This window comes from Scyliorhinus torazame, chromosome 12, assembly GCF_047496885.1.
Source record: "Scyliorhinus torazame isolate Kashiwa2021f chromosome 12, sScyTor2.1, whole genome shotgun sequence".
Lineage (NCBI taxonomy): Eukaryota > Metazoa > Chordata > Chondrichthyes > Carcharhiniformes > Scyliorhinidae > Scyliorhinus > Scyliorhinus torazame.
Genome location: NC_092718.1, coordinates 24,905,953 through 24,924,803, shown reverse-complemented (window position 1 = coordinate 24,924,803; position 18,851 = coordinate 24,905,953). Strand labels below are relative to the sequence as shown.

Sequence of the window (18,851 nt, the reverse complement as noted above, 5' to 3'; positions counted from 1 at the left end):
GGACCTGTGGGAGGAAACCGGAGCACCCGGAGGAAACCCACGCAGACTCAGGGAGAACATGCAGACTCCGCACAGACAGGGACCGAAGCCAGGAATCGAACCTGGGACCCTAGAGCTGTGAAGCAACAGTGCTAATCACTGTGCTACCGTGCTGCCCATTTTACAAGTCTTCCATTTTACATAGTCTCGCTAGTATCTATCTTTATTGGACCCTCATTTCCCTGAACCAGACTTCATTTTTTGCTATCTCTTGCAATTTTTGTTTCATATCTCCTCCTTGCCCCTCCTATTACTTTCATTGTAATCTAGGCCTGTCCTGATTTCTACATGATTTACTGGGCAAAGGGACCTCCGTTGATGTATATTCTCTCTCGTTTGGTGCGTAATTTAAAGAACACGCTCTTCATTTAAAAGCCTTTTTCTTGTTGGTTAGCAAATGAAGAACACCATGATGTAATTTGTCTCCTAAAGAATAATTGTCACCTACAAATGATGTCATGCAGCAATTCTCCCTCTCCAAACACAATAGTGTTATCAATGAAGACTGCGCCCCTTTAATAAAAACTTACTGCTTTATGCACATTGCATAGATTTTACCGTATTTTAAAGTTGATGTCTACAAAGTATGTCAGGCCATGATAGTTTCAGCTGTTGGTAATGTCAGATGTTGCATTCTTTTTACAAGCAGTGGTACCACAAGGGGGCAGCAAATCAATGCTTTGGTAATTCCAGAGCAGTGAACTGACCCCTATGCTAGTTGGCGGGAAGGACTAAAACAATTCAATTTACATAATTTGTTCATTCTTGAAAATGGTGACTTGGTTTCACAGGTACCAGAATTTACCACCCAGTGTCCATTCTTTGTGTCTATATTTGGACATTGACAGTGGGCTATTAAACAATGATTTCATCCTTACTTGAAGTGTATGTACACATTCGCAATTCTCCACGTGGGTCACTGAATACCAGTCAGAACTGCACTGATTCTCCTCTGGGACTGAGGCCAATTAGCACCCTTCCTATTTCACCAATTCTAATCTGTTAACTCAGCACTAATCATAAACTAAACCTCACATTTGTATACCTCCAATTAACACACGTATATTTCTCCATGGCCACTGTGTGGAGTTTTTTTTCCCCATTAATATATTCCTCCTCCTCCAGCTCATAAGCCTTTTTTAGCCAAAAGGAAAAACAATCTGGCCCAAGTCTTCCACCAAAGATTACCAAGGAATGATTGATGGTGTCCGAGAGTTTAAACCAGGCAGTTCATGCCTATTTTTGCTCTTATGGGGAAACAGCTGTTGAAGCTTTGGTATTTCTCGTTTCCCATCTTTGTTGGCACAGACGATATGGGGTTTTCGTCCAGTGGGAAATTGCAGCTCCAATCTGCTGTCCTGCCAGCCAAGACAATATGCGTTCAAGAATGTGCATTAATAAAGCTTTAAATTGGGGACTTTGTTGGCATAATAAAATAAAAAATGGATGCAGAACCACAGACTGAGATGTTAGGAAATGGTGATGGAAAAGATTGAAGAGCAGTGCGGAGTCCCTCTGCTATGGTCCACAAACCACATTAGGCTGAGGGATGACCTTCTTTGAAGCTGTGCTAGTATCGCAAGTAGGGGAAAGAAATGGCACTTGCTCTGATTTTATTTCACTTTTCTGCTCTCATAGATCATAGAATTTACAGTGCAGAAGGAGGCCATTCGGCCCATCGAGTCTGCACTGGCTCTTGGAAAGAGCACCCACACCCCCACCCTATCCTCGTAACCCAGTAACCCCACCCAACACTAAGGGCAATTTTGGACACCAAGGGCAATTTAGCATGGCCAATCCAACTAACCTGCACTTCTTTGGACTGTGGGAGGAAACCGGAGCACCCGGAGGAAACCTACGCACACACGGGGAGAACGTGCAGACTCCGCACAGAGTGACCCAAGCCGGGAATCAAACCTGGGACCCTGGAGCTGTGAAGCAATTGTGCTAACTACTATGCTACCGTGCTGCTCTGTAGCGTGAAGCTTGATATCTCTCCCGTTGTTGCAGCAAGATCCGGATCTGAGCAGCACCTGAGAGTAAATCTGCATCCCTTGACCACACAATAGAAGTTCTTAGTCTTCCTTCAATGGAATCTAGGTGTATGATATACAATCAATTGAGAATAGCTTTTGTTCTGTTGCCTATAGGTTAAGCTTTCAGGATCACACTTGACCCCACAGTGCTACGCATTCATAACCTATGTTCAGGTATGTAACAGTTCCGTTTTACTATATATTTATGCAGTTGAATATGATTCTTCTCACAATTTCTGTATGTTTTAAGGTGTACTTCATTAATTGTAGGGGCCAGTGTTGGATATTTGCAGGCATCAATATTGCATATTTAGTAATGTTGAGAACGGTTACATTGCATAAATCGGGCAATTCTGATTGCTATTTCCCTCTTGCTCATCTACAGAAATAATACATTTATTCTTGCATGGAAGGTGTACGATTCCGTGGGCACTTAGTGCCCTCTGGCATTTCATCGTCAGACTTTGACCGGGGGGGGGGGGGGGGGGTCATCAAGTAGTAAATAGGTTGGGGGGGGTCAGCACAGTGGGTTAGCCCTGCTGCCTCACGGCGCTGAGGTCCCAGGTTCGATCCTGGCTCTGTCCGTGTGGAGTTTGCACATTCTCCCCGTGTTTGCGTGGGTTTCGCCCCCACAACCCAAAAGATGTGCAGGGTAGGTGGATTGGCCACGCTAAATTACCCCTTAATTGGAAAAAATGAATTGGGTACTCTAAAAAAAAATTTTTTTTTAAGTATGAAATGAAAATCGCTTATTGTCACAAGTAGGCTTCAATGAAGTTACTGTGAAAAGCCCCTAGTCGCCACATTCCGGCGCCTGTTCGGGGAGGCTGTTACGGGAATTGAACCATGCTGCTGGCCTGCTTTCAAAGCCAGCGATTTAGCCCTGTGCTAAACAGCCCCTTTAAGTAGTAATTAGGGACAGAAACTCTGACTAAATTCCCGCTAATATAGCACCCTCCAAAATCTTGATCAACTCAGATAGGACCAGGGATTGAACCCCACCACCTCTCTAACAGCTAACAGTGACCAACTCTCTGATTTACAATATAAACGGCGCCATCTCTGGTATAACCCTTCAATCGACCCCCTTGCGGTGTATTTGACCTTCTCGAGGTGCAAACATTCCATCAGGTCCCCTAACCATGCCAAAGCACTCAGGGCATTGCTCACCTCCAGCCCAGCAAAATCTGCCTCCGTGCCACCAACGAGGCGAAGGCAAGGACGTCCGCCCCCGCAACTGTCTGCAGCTCCAGCACATCCAAAACTCCAAAAATAGCCACCGATGGACAGGGCTCCAGCTCAATACATAAGATCACCAACATGATGTTTAAAACACATCTGCCAGAAATCCATCAACTTGTAACAGGACCAGAAGATGTGCGTGTGTGTGGGCCCTCTTGAAGTATTCACATCTGTCCTCTACTTCCTCAAAAAAACCGACTCATCCTAGCCTTGGTGAGGTGCGCTCAAAACATTACCTTGAGCTATATCAGGCTCAGTCTCACAAACAATGACGTTGCCTTCCCCCTCCGCCGCACCTCGCTCCATACCTTCTCCTCCAGTATTGGCCCCAATTTCTCCACCCATTTAGCCTTTTACCCCTTCCACCGAACTCAACTCTTCCCCTATGATCCATTCATACATGCCGGACGTGCTGCGCTCCTCCGACCCCAAACAGGAGAGAATCCTCTTCAGTAAGGATAATGGTGGCACCACCGGAAAATCCGAGAACACCCTCTTCACAAAGCTCGGTACCTGGAGGTCCCTAAACACGTCCGAGCCGGTCAACCCAGATTCCTCCTTCCAGGATTAAATGGCTCACTCTTTCCAGCCCTTTCTCTTTCCATGCCCCAAATGTGGCGTTCAGCCTTGCTGGCTCAAACAGATGATTAGCACAAATGGGAGCCAGCCGTGAGGTTGCCCTCATATCTTTAACGTGGACACCACCACTGGGTTCACCAAATACCTTGCATTGGCGGCGTTACCAATGCCCCCAAGTCCCTGCACCACCCCCAAAACCTTCTCGGCATTGGCTCCCCAGTAATAATATAGCAATAATAATCTTTATTAATGTCACAAGTAGGCTTACATTAACAATGCGATGAAGTTACTGTGAAAATCACCTATTTGCCATACTGAGGGGGAATTCAGAATGTCCAATTCGCCTAACAAGCACGTTTTTCAGGACTTGTGGGAAGAACCCAGAGAAAACCCACGCAGACACGGGGAGAACGTGCAGACTCCGCACAGACAGTGGCACAAGTCGGGAATCAAACCTGGGACCCTGGTGCTGTGAAGCACCAGTGCTAACCACTGTGCTACCAGGCCACACCCAATTTTGCAAATTTGGCAGCGCCAGATCCTGTAACTGTCCCTCTGCAGGACCCCCTCCAAATCCTCGGAACCGTACCCACCCAAATAAAGCAAGAAATAAGTTGCTTGACCCTTCAAAAAGAAAGACTTGGGCAGGAACACTAGGAGACACTGAAATAAAAGCAAAAACAGGCGGCGTAGTGGTTAGCACTGCTGCCTCACGGCACTGAGGTCCCCAGGTTCAATCCTGGCTCTGAGTCACTGTCCGTGTGGAGTTTGCACATTCTCCCTGTGTTTGCGTGGGCTTCGCCCACACAACCCAAAGATGTGCAGGGTAGTTGGATTGGCCACGCTAAATTGCCCCTGAATTGGAAAAATGAATTGGGTACTCTAAATTTTAAAAAAAGAAAAGAAAAAATCTCGGCAAGATTGCATCTTACATGATTGGCCCCAGCCTGCCAATGACAGTGGAAGACTATCTCACCTCTGCGGGTTGCCGTAACTCTACTAACTCCATTCGTATAGGCCAACCTCTGGAACCGCGCCCAATCCCTAGCCACCTGGACCCCTAAGTATCGTAAACTAGACCCCACTAACCGAAATGGCAACCCCCCATATCTGGCTCTTCTCCCCGACACGCTGACCACAATATTTGCTCAACTTGTTCACATGTTGCCGGAGAAGACCCCGAAGCTCTGCAAAATACCCATGATATTCCCCATCGATGACCCCGGGTTAAATATGAGCCGATTCTATTCAGGGACAGTCCCAAAAGTTACAAATCATAATTTCTGTTGTAGCTCTTGTAACTTTGAGTGTTTTGCTACCATTTTGCGGCTTTGTGGAGGAAAGAACAAGTTCACAGATACTAGAATTCCTAGTGCAGGAAGCGGCTATTCAGCCCATCAAATCTGCCCCGACCCTCCGAAAAAGCAGCCGACCTATGCCCATTCCCCCACCCTACCCCTGTAACCCCACCTAACCTGCACATCTTTGGACTGTGGGAGGAAACCCACACAGACACTGGGAGAACGTGCAAACTCCACACAGTCACAAGTTGTTGAGCATTTTAATTCTAACTCGAGTTTTCCCAAACAGAATGTCCAGAGTGTGACAATGAGTTTTGGAGGAGGTGCAGGAAAGAAAAAAGACAAGAGGAAGATGATGGCAGCCACCACTGCAGCAATGGTATGGGATTTGTAAAATATATAACCTAGTTTAGAGGCCTTCTGTAAATACAGATGAGGAAGGCCATCGAGCTACCTTGGTTTATCCATCCTCAATGATCCTGTTTGTCTTCCCATTGCATCATCTAATGGTTCTTGGTTTTTGTCTCTGACTATCGAGGAATCCATTCCATGTGTTGAATTGCTATGTGTGAGGACAAATTTCCTGATGGCTGTAAATTTGCGATACTAGTCTGAGCTTGTGGCTCTTTACCCCACAAAATATTTCAAAAGTAATTTTGTATGAAAATTCTTTACAATATATACACCTATATCTTTACTCATGACCTAGACCCCTCAAGAAGGATAATGACTATTAATTACTATGTTATCCAAAGATACATTCTAGAAGAGGAACCGTTCTCCAGAAGGATAAACTGAATCTGATTTTGACACCAGAATCTGGGTGGCATAAACTGAATCTGATTTTTATTTTAGCTTTCCCCACCTCACTTTTGGGGTGTGGGATCCGCCGTTCAATAAGATCACGGTTGATCTGTTTGTGTTTTTAATTCCACATTCCCATCTACCCACGATAACCTTTGATTCCCTTGCCTAACAAGAATCTATCTACCTCCGCCTTAAAAATATTCAGTTACCCCCACAGCCCTGCCTTCTGCAGCAGAGTTCCAAAGTTGTACAACCCTCGGAGAAAGAAGTTTTCCTCCTCTTTGTCCTAAAAGGGCGACTCCCAATTGTAAAACAGCGCCCCTTAGTTCAGGACTCACCCAGAGCCTTCCAGCTCTTTACTGTATCCCGTGCTGCTTTGAACCATGAAGCCAAGTGGAAATGTTAATGTGCCCACAAAATGCCTCACTTCTGGCTTCATTTTGTCCATGTGCAAAATATTACTGTAACATTCACACTAGGCAATAAACTTGTAATTTATCATCACTTTGAGATCATCATAAATAATTGTAGATCCTGAGTGCATTTATTCAAAGATATGGTGTGATCATTACCGTGCCTTTCAGTGACCCGTTGCATGAAGTCTTTTCGTTCTGAGAATGATTTACGTTTCTGTTGCTCTTATGTACAGGCCCGGGTACTCCGTGAAACTAAGCCAGTACCCAACCTGATATTTGCCATTGAGCAATATGAGAAATTTCTGATTCATCTTACCAAGAAGTCAAAGGTAGGTGGCTTACCCCTCCCCCCCACTTCTGTTGGGGAAATAATATTCAAATTAATACTTCATTTTAGTCTGAAATATTGCAATGTCGTGGAGAGACAGAATACACTGAAGAAAATAAACACAGTTTATCCCTATGGAACTTAAACAAAGAACAATACAACACAGGAACAGGCCCTTCGGCCCTCCAAGCCTGTACCGTCATACCAACCTTTGCCAAAAACCCTCAGCACTTCCTTGTGCTGTATCCCTCTATACGCATCCTACCCCCATGTTTGTCAAGATGCCTTTTGAACGCCGTTAATGTATCTGCTTCCGCAACCTTCCTCTGCCTAAAAAACCTGCCTCGCATATCTCCTCCTAAACTTTGCCCCACGGACCTTAAACCTAAGCCCCCTGGTGACTGACACCTCCACCCTGGGAAAGAGTGGCTGCCTATTCACTCTATCCATGCCCCTCATAATCTTGTAGACCTCTATCAGGTCAACCCTCAACCTTCATCTTTCTAATGAAAACAGTCCGAGTCTATTCAGCCTCTCCACATAGCTAACACCCTCCAGACCAGACAACATCCTGGTAAACCTCTGCACCCTCTCCAAAGCCCCCATATCCTTCTGATAGTGTGGCGACCAGAATTGTGCGAAATATTCCAAGTGCAGCCTTGCCAAGGTTCTATACAACTGTAGCATGACTTGCCAATTTTTATGCTCTATGCCCCGTCCAATGGAGGCAAGCATTCCATTTGCTTTCTTGACTACCTTTTCCACTTGTGTTGCCACCTTCAAAGATCTGTGAACATACACGCCCAGATCTCTCTGACTTTTCGCCATTTACGGTATATTTCCCCTCTGTTGGACCTACCAAAATGCATTACCTTGCCTTTGTCTGGATTAAACTCCATTTGCCATTTCTCTGCCCATGTCTCCAACCTATCTGTCCTGCTGTATCTTCTGACAATCCTCAAAACTATCTGCCACTCCACCAACCTTGGTGTCATCCGCAAACTTAGTAATCAGACCAGCTACATTTTCCTCCAAATCGTTTATGTACACTACAAACAACAGAGGCCCAAGCACAGATCCCTGTGGAACATCACTAGTCACAAGCTTCCATTCAGAAAAACACCCTTCTACTGCTACCCTCTGCCTTCTGTGACCGAGCCAGTTCTGTATCCATCTTAGCACCTCACCTCTGACCCCATGTGACTTCACCTTTTGTACCAGTCTGCCATGAGTCACCTTGTCAAAGGCTTTACTGAAGTCCATGTAAACAACATCCACTGTCCTCCCCATATCAATCATCTTTGTCACCTCCTCAAAAAACTCCTTAATCTCCTTTATAATCCCATCTGTGGCGGAATCTGGAGTATGATGTGTTACAAATCAGAAGGAAGCCATTAAACCCACATGTCTAACCTCAACTCCACAAACCCATCAGCTGGCTACACCCTTCAACTCTTTCTCTCCAGAAATACAAGAAATTGCCTTGAGCCTACTTATACTTTCTTCAATAAACATTCCTGCCAACTTATTCTTCAACTTGGTTGGCTCATGTATGAAGTAGTAAAAATTCTGATGTTTTACTGCAAAGTAGTTTTAATTCTATACCCCTATGATTTGAGCCTTTTATCATTGAACGGTTTGCCTTGATCAGTTTTGTCAATCTGCTCATAATCTTGAAAACCCTTTTATTTCAAAATAAACAAATCCAACCTCTCGTGTATTACATCTCTGAAACCTGTTACTCTCCTCTCTAACCTATCCAAGGGCAGTAATATCCTTCCTCCTCATCAACTGCCCAAAAACTGTGTAATGCTCCAGATAAAGACAGTTAAGCTATGCAAAAATTAGCAAAACGCCTAGTAGTGTCAGACGCCAAAGTGGTTAGTACTGCTGCCTCACCGCCAGGGACCCCCAGGTTCGATTCTGGCCTTGGGTGACTGTGTGGAGTTTGCACACTCTCCTGTGTCTGCATGGGTTTCCTCCTAGTCACAAAGATGTGCAGGTTAGGTGGGGATAGAGTGGAGGAGTGGTCGCTCTTTCAGAGGATAGGTGCAGACTCGATGGGCCAAATGGCCTCCTTCTGCATTGTAGGAATTATATGGTTCCTTGTGTTTTGCTGCTGCTTTACAGTTTCAGTTTTCCAGATTATTGACAAACTGGGACAGACTTTCTACTTTTTGCCAAGTGCAACATTGCAAAAATCCATTTGCCTATGACAAAGGTGCAAGTTAAGCTGTTTTTGTTCACCAGATACTGATGATCAAAGCTGCAGTCGTTCACTTTCTTCCTGCCTCTTAACACCGTTCCCAACTAGATTTTAATTTATTACATCGTTTTACTATCCCATCTGAATATTTATTCTACATATTGTTCACTCTGAGACGAACCTATATTCATTATCTTAGTTTGAATCTGTGCTTCTGTTTCTGCTGTTGCAGTTTAATTTGTGTTTACCTTCACTCTACTGTTTTCTCCTTGTGAGTTTGGGCTCAATTGTTATAAATTAGTTAAGTCATTTTTGAAAAGCTGCCACAGCTTGTGTGCTCCAAAGTTTTTTTTTCCTCTTGCAGGTGAACTTGATGCAGTACATGAAGCTCAGCACAGCAAGAGATTTCAGGATTAATGCAGCCACATTGGACGCAGCACTCCAGGAACAGGAAGCGGAGGAAATCCAAGATGTAGCAGATGATCAGGTAAAGCCTTGTATCGTTTCAGCCTTACTCAGTTTTGTTCAAAGATCACTCTCAATTGCTGTAATGTGCAACAACAGCATGGAGGGGGGCAGATCTGCGCCTTCAATTGCTCACACTGAGTTAATTTTCATGTGAATATACTTCCCCAGAGGAAAAAGGGGAAGAAACATAGAAAATAGAAGCAGGAGGTGGCTATTCGGCCCTTCGAGCCTGCTCCGCCATTATTGTGATCATGGCTGATCCCGCCTTCCTCCCCATATTATTTGCTCCCTTTAGCCCCAAGAGCTATATCTAATTCCTTCTTGAAATTACACAATGGTTTGGCCTCAACTACTTTCTGTGGTAGCAAATTCCACAGGTTCACCACTTTTTGGGTGAAGAAATTTCTCCAAAAGGTTATCTTCAAACTATGACCCCTAGTTCTGGACTCCCCCACCATACGGAACATTCTTTCTGAATCTACCCATTCTAATCCCGTTAGAATTTTGTAAGTTTCTATGAGATTCCCCTCTCACTCTTTTTAAACAAATTTAGTGTCGTGAGGCAGCAGTGCTAACAACTGCACCACCATTCCACCCCGCAATATGCATATTTCTACTTAATATTAATGGAGTCAGATAAACCATCTCAATTTTCTAAACTCCCTGAGTTCAGGCCCAACCTACTCAACCTCCACTTAAGAAAATCCCTCCATACCGGGGATCAAACTAGTGAAGTTTCTCTGGACTGCCTCTAACTTAAAAGAAAAAAAAAAAAATTTAGAGTACCCAATTCATTTTTCCAATTAAGGGGCAATTTAGCATTGCCAATCCACCTAGCCTGCACATCTTTGGGGTGTGGGGACGAAACCCACGCAAACACTGGGAGAATGCGCAAACTCCACATGGACAGTGACCCAGAGCTGTGATCGAACCTGGGACCTTGGCGCAGTGAGGCTGCAGGGCTAACCCACTGTGCGCCACCGTGCTGCCCTCCCTCTCACTCTTCTAAACTCCAATTAATATAATCCTAACCGATTTAGTCTCTCCTCATACGACAGTCCCACCATCCCAGGAATCAGTCTGGTAAACCTTTGCTGCACTCCATCCATAGCAAGAACATCCTTCCTCAGATAAGGACACCAAAACTGGGCACACTACTCCAGGTGTGGCCTCACAAATGCCCTATACAATAGCAGTAAAACTATTCCTATACTCAAAACCTCTCACTACGAAGGCCAATATTCCATTTTGCCTTCATTACTGTCTGCTGCTGTACCTGGATCGCTCGTTCATTGAATAGTTCTATTTTAACGTGGCCTCTTCATTTATATGGGAGCGGAGCAAATCCGAACAGGATTCCATCCTTTTATGCTGGTGAGCAAGAAAGGACAAAAAGCACCGAAGCCCCTCGTGGATGGCTGTGAATGGAAACTCAGTAAGTGGCGCAGCAAGTCTCTTGGGGACCAAAAAATGGCATGGTGGCGCAGGCTTGCAAATGGACTCTGGCAACGTATGCCTCCGTTGCATCATTTTTTATTCCCCTTAAATACTTTCCATATTTCACAGATGTGAGCTTAATTTTTTAACCCATGAAACAACGTTGCATTAATTCTTTTAAACGAAACAGCCATTAACCAACGACTTCATTTGTATGTGGATTACTCAAACATAGTCTGTCATAATTAATGTAAAGTGCAGCTTAAATTGTTGAGGGATAAGGACAGTAGGCAAACCTGCTGTGGTCACGGTGATAATATCAAATGTGTTCTAAAAGGAAAATTTGTAATAAACAGCAACTATAGCAATTCTTACCTCATTACATACAAAAAGAAATGCAGGTGGTTGGTTGCATCTTTAAGTGATTGAACCACAGAGGTTTTTTTTTTTATTAATGTCAGGAATTCCACACAGTAGGAGTCAAAAGGAACCTGAACTGTGTGCTTCGAGTAAATGTGCACGTCAACTCCCTTCTGATTGGAAAGAGGTAATGAGTGTCTGCAATGACTATGGAGCACACAATTATAGTGAGAGCTGTGCCAAAGTGGCGTGCTCATCCTAAGAGACTTTAAATACACCCAGTTATTACTGCTACCCAATGGTGCTAATCCCTGACCCATGAATAATCACTGGGAAATGATCACGTTGATTTGCCAAGTGGTTGTTCATGGCTCATACTGAAACAATTATAATAATTACAGCACAGGAAAGAGAGAAGAAGTCTTGCAGCATTACTGAAATTTTGTGTTAAATGATGCAAATATACTTAAATAGAGGTTTGTATGTTGTACAATTAATACACCAGAACCGTTTATTCTTATTCTCCAGTCAAATATCACTGTGGATGAAAACCTAGAAAACAGAGAACCAAAGAAGAAAAAGAGAAAAAGATGAAACTGTAATAACAAGGGTAGAGGGAGTGCCCAATAAATGTGGACATTAGGTCTGAATTTACACTCGTTTTGAATTATTCAGAATGCAATCGCCCTTCTCCAGACTTCCAGTTCATCTCTGCCATGCTTACTTGAATCATTTCCCATCCAGATCTTGTGAAGCTTCATCCGTTTATACAATTTCGATCATCGGGGGTGGGGGGGAGCCACATTCGCAAGTGAGACCTGAGAATTGGGATGGCCGTTTGATGCTTCCCTGAAGTTGTCTTTCGTTGTGCAGCTTTCTTTTATGTTTGTTTTCTTTTGTTTAGAGACCCATTTGTTTTATCAATTATTTGATAAATATCTAGTGCTTCTCCTGCAGGAACGAAAAATGTAAAATATAAAATTACTATAAACTGGAAAATGCACAATTATTAAAATAATGACAAAACTTCTACGTGTCTGTGTAGTCTTTCATTCATGAACATGGGCAGAGAAGGATATACAGGAGAGCCTTTTCAATGATCAAATCATTTGGTAGGATGTGCTCTGAATGAGTTGTTTCTTTTGTGAAGAAATTTCATTTTTCAGTGAACGTTTGCATGGCTCGAGCACAAGGATTCTGGTGTCAACAGCTACAATACAGATTAACTTTCCACACCCCATGTGATCTGCGAAAGCCACTGATGCCGCTTTCGGAGGTACACTTCCTCAGGTGTTACTAAGTTCCTTGCCTCATCCAACTGCAATTCAGGTGGCGAGTGTTAGCAGAGGTTTTGGCTAATGTCAAGCCAAGCAAATGGACATCTATATAAAGTAATGATCCTGGTTTATATGTCCCTCGACTTACCGGGGAACTTTACATGTAGACGGCCTTCTATTCTGTGCAATGTTTCAGCTCAATATTAATTCCCAAATGTTGAATAAATAGCAAGTTAGTTAACTCCAGTGTAGCAAAAAAGACCCATTTGTTGCAGTGTCTTCAACATCCAGTTCCTCTGAGGTGGGAAGATTTGTCCATAGTCGACAATACAGTAATGGACTCAAAGACTTTTTCCAATTAAGGGGCAATTTAGCGTGGCTAATTCAACTACTTTGCATGTCTTTTTGGTTTGTGGGGGCGAGACCCACGCAGGCGGGGAGAATGCAAGCCCCACGGGGACAGTGACCTGGGACCGGGATCGAACCCGGGTCCGGCAGCAGTGCTATCCACTGCGCCACCATGTCGCCCTGGACTTGAAGACTTAAGAATATGGACCCCCAACAATAAGCTCATTTTCAAAGGTTTTTAAGAACTCATTTTGTACCCAGCCCCTAATGGTGTTTACTCTTGCTGGGATACACCATTTCTACTTCACTAGAATGCTGTCCTTGCCAGCCTAATCACGGAGTGTTGAAAAGCTATTCAACTCTGGGAGTGGCAAAAGAGAAGGGGCATCATAGCTGTGAGTGATCCTTTCCAGCTGGAGTCACTGGATGGTAATCAGCCGAAACCTTGGGCGATTTTCTCCTCCCTAGCTCAGATCCCAATTGTACAACTCCAGTTTTAGATAGTTCTTCCAAATAAGTGATTAAATTTAAACTATAATCTTGGGGGTGGGGTGGGGCAATTAAGATTTGGACTTGGCTGCAGTCAATAACAAATCCACTGCTTGAGAGCTTGACAAAAGCTATGTTTGTGGGAGGCAGTCAGTGTTAAATGGGCCATTTGCCAACACTTCAAACTTTTTATAAGATTCATTTTTTGTGTTGCAGATGGTGCCAAAAAGCACAGATGTATATTTTGTAAGCTTCAAAAGATAATGACTAAAGTGGTGCCACATTAATCTTTTAAAGCAAAGAGTAAAAGCTGATAATTAATTAACATCTGGTACTGTGCAGCTCCTGTAAGCCTCTCTATCAATTCTTTTGTACATTGTAGACCAGTGGAACTGCAAGCCTCCTGCAGAGGAACCAATTTGTTCGTTTGTCTAGCACGTGGATGTGTGACATATTCAACCTAAGGGGTTGTAAGTACTTAATTTAGAGTGGAGCGTTGATGAGTTAGTCAAAGCTCACATCACACTGATCACAAGAGAAGAAATTTCAGCGGCACAAAGAGTTCTATTAGAACCAACAATGTTTGTCTATTTTTTTTCCCAGATCATCTCTAAACTCCTCTCTCTAGGGATGAATCCAATTGTGTCTACCTATTTACGCTATTTCAATGGTCTTCCCTGGTAATTTATTCTACAACAGTCAGGCTTTGACTGAAATTAGTTCTTTCACTTCCCTCCTTGTTAACAATTTCCTAATTTGTAACATGCCTCCTGGGATTTGAACATTTTTTTCTGCATTTGTTTTGTCAAATGCCTTCACAATCTGGAAAATAATTCAATTAGATTGCCTCAAAATAGTTTCTTTCTGGAGATCACCGTAACATTGAACACCTGTAGCCTGGAATCTAGAATAGTGTCAGCTCCCGTCTATGGTTCCATTCAGGAAAACTACAATAAGGTGACCAAAGCAGCAACAGTTACATCATTGGGCTAACTACCTATTGATGCATTAAATACCAAGAAATATATAGTCCTGTCTAGTGGCTGAAAATTAACTTGGAAGGCAAGGAAGTCCTGTGTCCAATCTGGGAACATCTCTTTTTTAAATGTGATAGCTAATCGAGACACAATGTGGCCAAGCAGGGTGATTACCACCTGTAAATCTTTACAATAGGGCGGTTACAGCAGAAGAGTTTAACTACTGCAGTACTTTTCAAGCATAATCATAGACCAATCTAATGGAAGTCCATGGTCGTCCATGCCCTAAGTGCCTGAAGGAGTAGGAAGGTCTAATAGTGAAAATGGAATAATAATTAAATGGTTGTGCAGAGCAGATATCAGCTAACCTGTGACGTTGCCATTTATTAATCATGGCTCCTCCATTTCACGGGCGTTAAAATGGAAGAGGAAGGTTTAAACCAGCTGAGTGTGAAGCACTTAAAATCAAAAGTCTCTTCCCTCACCCCAACAGCAATAAAATGTCTTACTGTAACATAACAGGGATTGAGTTTAAGAGCAGTGAGGTTTTCCGTCCGCTTTATAAAACCCTGGTTAGACCACATTTGGAATATTGTGTCCAGTTCTGGTTGCTTCATTATAGGAAGGATGTGGATGCTTTGGAGAGGGTACAGAGGAGATTTACCAGGATGCTGCCTGGACTGGAGGGCATGTCTAATGAAGAAAGGTTGAGGGAGCTAGGGTTTTTCTCACGGAGCAAAGATGAAAGAGAGGTGACTTGATCGAGGTGTTACAAGGTGATGAGAGTCCAACAGGTTTGTTTCGATATCACTAGCTTTCGGAGCGCTGCTCCTTCCTCAGGTGAATGTGCTCACCCCAGTCCAACGCCGGCATCTCCACATCAAGGTGATGAGAGGCATGGATAGAGTAGATAGCCAGACTTTTCCCCAGGGCGGAAATGGCTGTCACGAGGGGACATCTTTTAAGGTGATTGGAGGAAGGTATAGGGGAGATGTCAGAGGAGGTTCTTTACACAGAGAGTGGTGGGTGTGTGGAATGTACTGCCAGCAGAGGTGGTGGAGTCAGAGTCATTAGGGACTTTTGAACGACTCTTGGAGGCACATGGACAGCAGTAAATTGAAGGGGTGTAGGTTAGGTTGATCTTAGATTAGGATAAATGCTCGACACAATATCATGGGCCGAAGGGCCTGTACTGTTCTATGTAAACCAAAACAACCTGGCTTTCTCTTTCTGTCCTCCTGTGTAGTTTGCTTCAAGTTTACAGCATTATTTCTTCATTTCATCTCGGACCTTTTTTACTGTATTCAATTTCTCGGGTAGCAGCACCAGGTTCACAATTTTGTCTCTCACAATTTTATCTCTCAGTTGATAACTGTACCTTCTGGGATCCCGTATCGTCCTTGCAGCCCTGTAACATTAGATGGAGTTTGACAGTCCATCGTCACCTCCTTCCTCAGGCATTGATCGACATCCACTGTGCTAAAGAATGCTACGGACTGTGGGAGATCCTGCATCTCTAGTTTGTAGGCAAACATGCAGCTTGAAATGAAACATAAAAATGGGGTTCACTGTTGGTACAGATCATGCACCATATTTAGAGTCCTTCAGCTTAACTGTTTTTCATTGAAATTTTCAAATAAATTCTCCTGTCCTGAAAATGGTGGGCTGGATTCTCCAATTCTGCGGCTAGGTCCGCAGGAACCGTCTGGTCTTACGACGAAAAAGTCGGTGCCGCCCCCGCACCGATGCTCCTCCTGGTGGGGGGGCTAAGCCACGCCACGTAAAGCCCCCGCTTTACCTACAAATGCAGAATGGCCGGGCGCATGGCTGCGCATGCACATGGCGGTGGCCGATCCGTACAACATGGCGCCGTCCGCAAGCAGACCCGGCCTGCAAAAACTGCCCCCCGTAACCCCCCTCACCACCCCCCACCAGTCTCCCCTGCCGTAGTCGTCTCCCCCCGCCGAACGCGATTTCGGCGATCGGAGAATCCAGCCTGTTGACTCTTGAAGCAGAGCTCCATTGGCACTGACTGACATCAGTCCAGTTTTGAACTGTGTATCTCAGTCCCACACATGCATCAACTGAACCACTGGGGTGACAAAAATACCAGTTGAATTCTGCATGAGTAATAATTTACCTGAAATGAAAGTTAACATCTGGAATAAGAAAGTTGGATCTGAAAGAAAAAGCAAGTGTCTTACCGCGTCAGAAGGTTAGTAATTTGCAGCGCCAGTGCCGCTCGATATCGGTCTTCACTATTCACTAAATAACGGACCTCATCATGAATGCTGATACAGAATCTACCCTCAATATGGAACTCCTCGAACAGCCACCTCATGGACACCAGCATCAAATGGAGGTAATCCACAGCAGAACTCTGCACCACCCAGTTGACACGGCTGGTCATGAACTGGAAGGGAAGGAATGGCAGGACATCAAAATGGGTACGACTATTTTTCCCCCCGAATCCCCAATTGCCTTGAACAGAGTGGCTTGCTAGGCCATAGCAGGCGGCGGTTAAGAGTCAACCATGTTGATGTGGGTCTGGAGTCAAATGTAGGCCAGACCAGATGAGGATGGCAGATTTCCTTCCGTTAAGTACATGAGTGAACCAGATGGGTTCTTAGGACCATCGATGATAGTTTCTCGGCCAGCATTACTGAGACCAGCTTTATTTTCCAGATTTACTACCGGTTACTTCCATCTGCAGTGGTGCGATTTGAACCCATACCCCCGCCTGTGCTAGCTAAATGAGTCAGCTCAGTTCTGATTGATTGATTGATTTGATTTATTGTCACATATACCAAAGTGCAGTGAAATGTATTTTTCTACAGCCGAGGGAACGTACACAGTTCTGCGTCTGTATCGGCAGGTAAAGCGGGGGCTTTACGTGGCGCAGCTTAGCCCCCCCCCCCCCCCCACTGGGAGGAGCATCGGTGCGGGGGTGGTACATAGTAGACAAAGAGAATAATCAACAGAGAACATTGACAAATGGTACATCGACAAACAGTGATTGGTCAGCAACCACAGTTCTCCGAAAGAGAAGGACAGCAAGAATCTACATTTCCAGTAGACATATACAAACTAGAGCCAATGCAGACCATTGAATAAACTCGTTTTTTTTAAACTGCATAGATTCTCATTGAGCCATTAAAAAAGTGCAGAGGAAGGAAAAATAAGTTGGCACATTTTCCAAACGTTCCACGTTTTCCCTTTCACGCAAGAAAAAGAGTGGGGCGGCACGGTGGATCAGTGGTTAGCACTGCTGCCTACGGCCCTGGGTCAGTGTGTGGAGTTTGCACGTTCTCCCCGTGTCTGCGTGGGTTTCACACCCACAACCCAAAGATGTGCAGGTTAGGTGGATTGGCCACACTAAATTTTCCCTTAGTTGGAAAAAATTATTGGGTACTTTAAATTTATTTAAAAAGAGAGTTTGCATTCCACAAAAAATGTCTGGTAATAGCCCGGGAGTGTCAATTTATCAATAGGCTCAGGAGAATGGCTAAATTAATGTTAAAAAACAACACCCAAGGTTGCAAAAACTAGGAGACCCAAGATATGGCAGAAAAATGGGAAATGCTCGCTCTTCCGGTTAGGCAGCAGCTGGAGTGAGAGAAATAGTGTTACCAGCGGATGAAAGACACTGACCTCAACCATTAACTCTCTTTCCATCTACCGAGATACTGTCTGATCTGCTGATATTTCCAGCATTTTCTGATTAATTTCAGAATTCCAGCATCTGCAGTATTTTGCTTTTGGACAAGTTAAGATCGTTCAGCTTAGTCTTTAATGATGCCCTACAGAAATGTCATTTGTGCTTAATCCTAGGATTGTGTTTTTAAGATATTGCTATATTAAACCTTTGTTTGAAATGGAAAGTAGAAATCAGATGAAAAAGGATCAGCAATACCTCATATCCGACGGCGCCTGGTTCCAGAGCTCTGCTAATGCAGCAGTCCAGTACTGGAGTTCGGGGAGAGTAGGAGGTGGCGATGTTTTCCAACTTATTGAACATTTCGGACTCTGTACCTCCACTCCAGACCCTCTGTTTCACAACCCTCCACTTGGCACCATTAGACCTGTACAGTCCAAGCAAAAGAAAATAGTTTAAAAATTGTCGAACGGTTGTGTGGATTTGCTGGATTACGGGGATAGGTTGGAAGTGTGGGCTTGGCTAGGCTTCTCTTTCCAAGGGCCGGTGCAGACTCGATGGGCCGAATGGCCTCCTTCTGCGCTGTAAATTCGATGATTCCACTTGAGCATAGCACAGCAATGAGTGGAGATGGAGAAATAAAGCAGTGAGGCTTATGCCCTGCTTTTGTGGAGCTCTGGATGAGCTGAGTCGAATTTTAGCAGATCCCTCCTCCCCTCCCAAAGAGGTTCTGAATAGTAACGGGATGCAATTCCAAAAGGTGGATTGGCCATGATAAATTGCCCTTAGTGACCAAATAGGTTAGGAGGGGTTATTGGGTTACGGGGATAGGGTGGAAGTGAGGGCTTAAGTGGGTCGGTGCAGACTCAATGGGCCGAATGGCCTC

The 18,851-nt window shown here is 44.3% G+C and overlaps 2 protein-coding genes across 5 annotated transcripts in view; one reads left to right on the top strand and one right to left on the bottom strand.

Moving 5' to 3' along the window:
• fanci (FA complementation group I) overlaps positions 1–12,249 on the top strand; it is a 77,643-nt gene extending 65,394 nt beyond the window's left edge. For all 4 annotated transcript variants that reach the window (XM_072470561.1, XM_072470560.1, XM_072470562.1 and 1 more), the window contains 5 exons: positions 2,190–2,249; positions 5,487–5,576; positions 6,654–6,749; positions 9,319–9,441; positions 11,748–12,249. In XM_072470561.1, coding sequence (XP_072326662.1) covers positions 2,190–2,249; positions 5,487–5,576; positions 6,654–6,749; positions 9,319–9,441; positions 11,748–11,813 — 435 coding nt within the window. In that variant the 3' untranslated portion in view covers positions 11,814–12,249. The remainder of the gene's footprint in view (positions 1–2,189; positions 2,250–5,486; positions 5,577–6,653; positions 6,750–9,318; positions 9,442–11,747) is intronic.
• Positions 11,269–18,851, bottom strand: part of polg (polymerase (DNA directed), gamma) — a 57,975-nt gene continuing 50,392 nt past the window's right edge. The window contains exons 20-23 of the mRNA XM_072470565.1: positions 18,224–18,392; positions 16,515–16,723; positions 15,689–15,849; positions 11,269–12,170 (exon numbers count right to left, since the gene is read on the bottom strand). Coding sequence (XP_072326666.1) covers positions 12,100–12,170; positions 15,689–15,849; positions 16,515–16,723; positions 18,224–18,392 — 610 coding nt within the window. The 3' untranslated portion in view covers positions 11,269–12,099. The remainder of the gene's footprint in view (positions 12,171–15,688; positions 15,850–16,514; positions 16,724–18,223; positions 18,393–18,851) is intronic.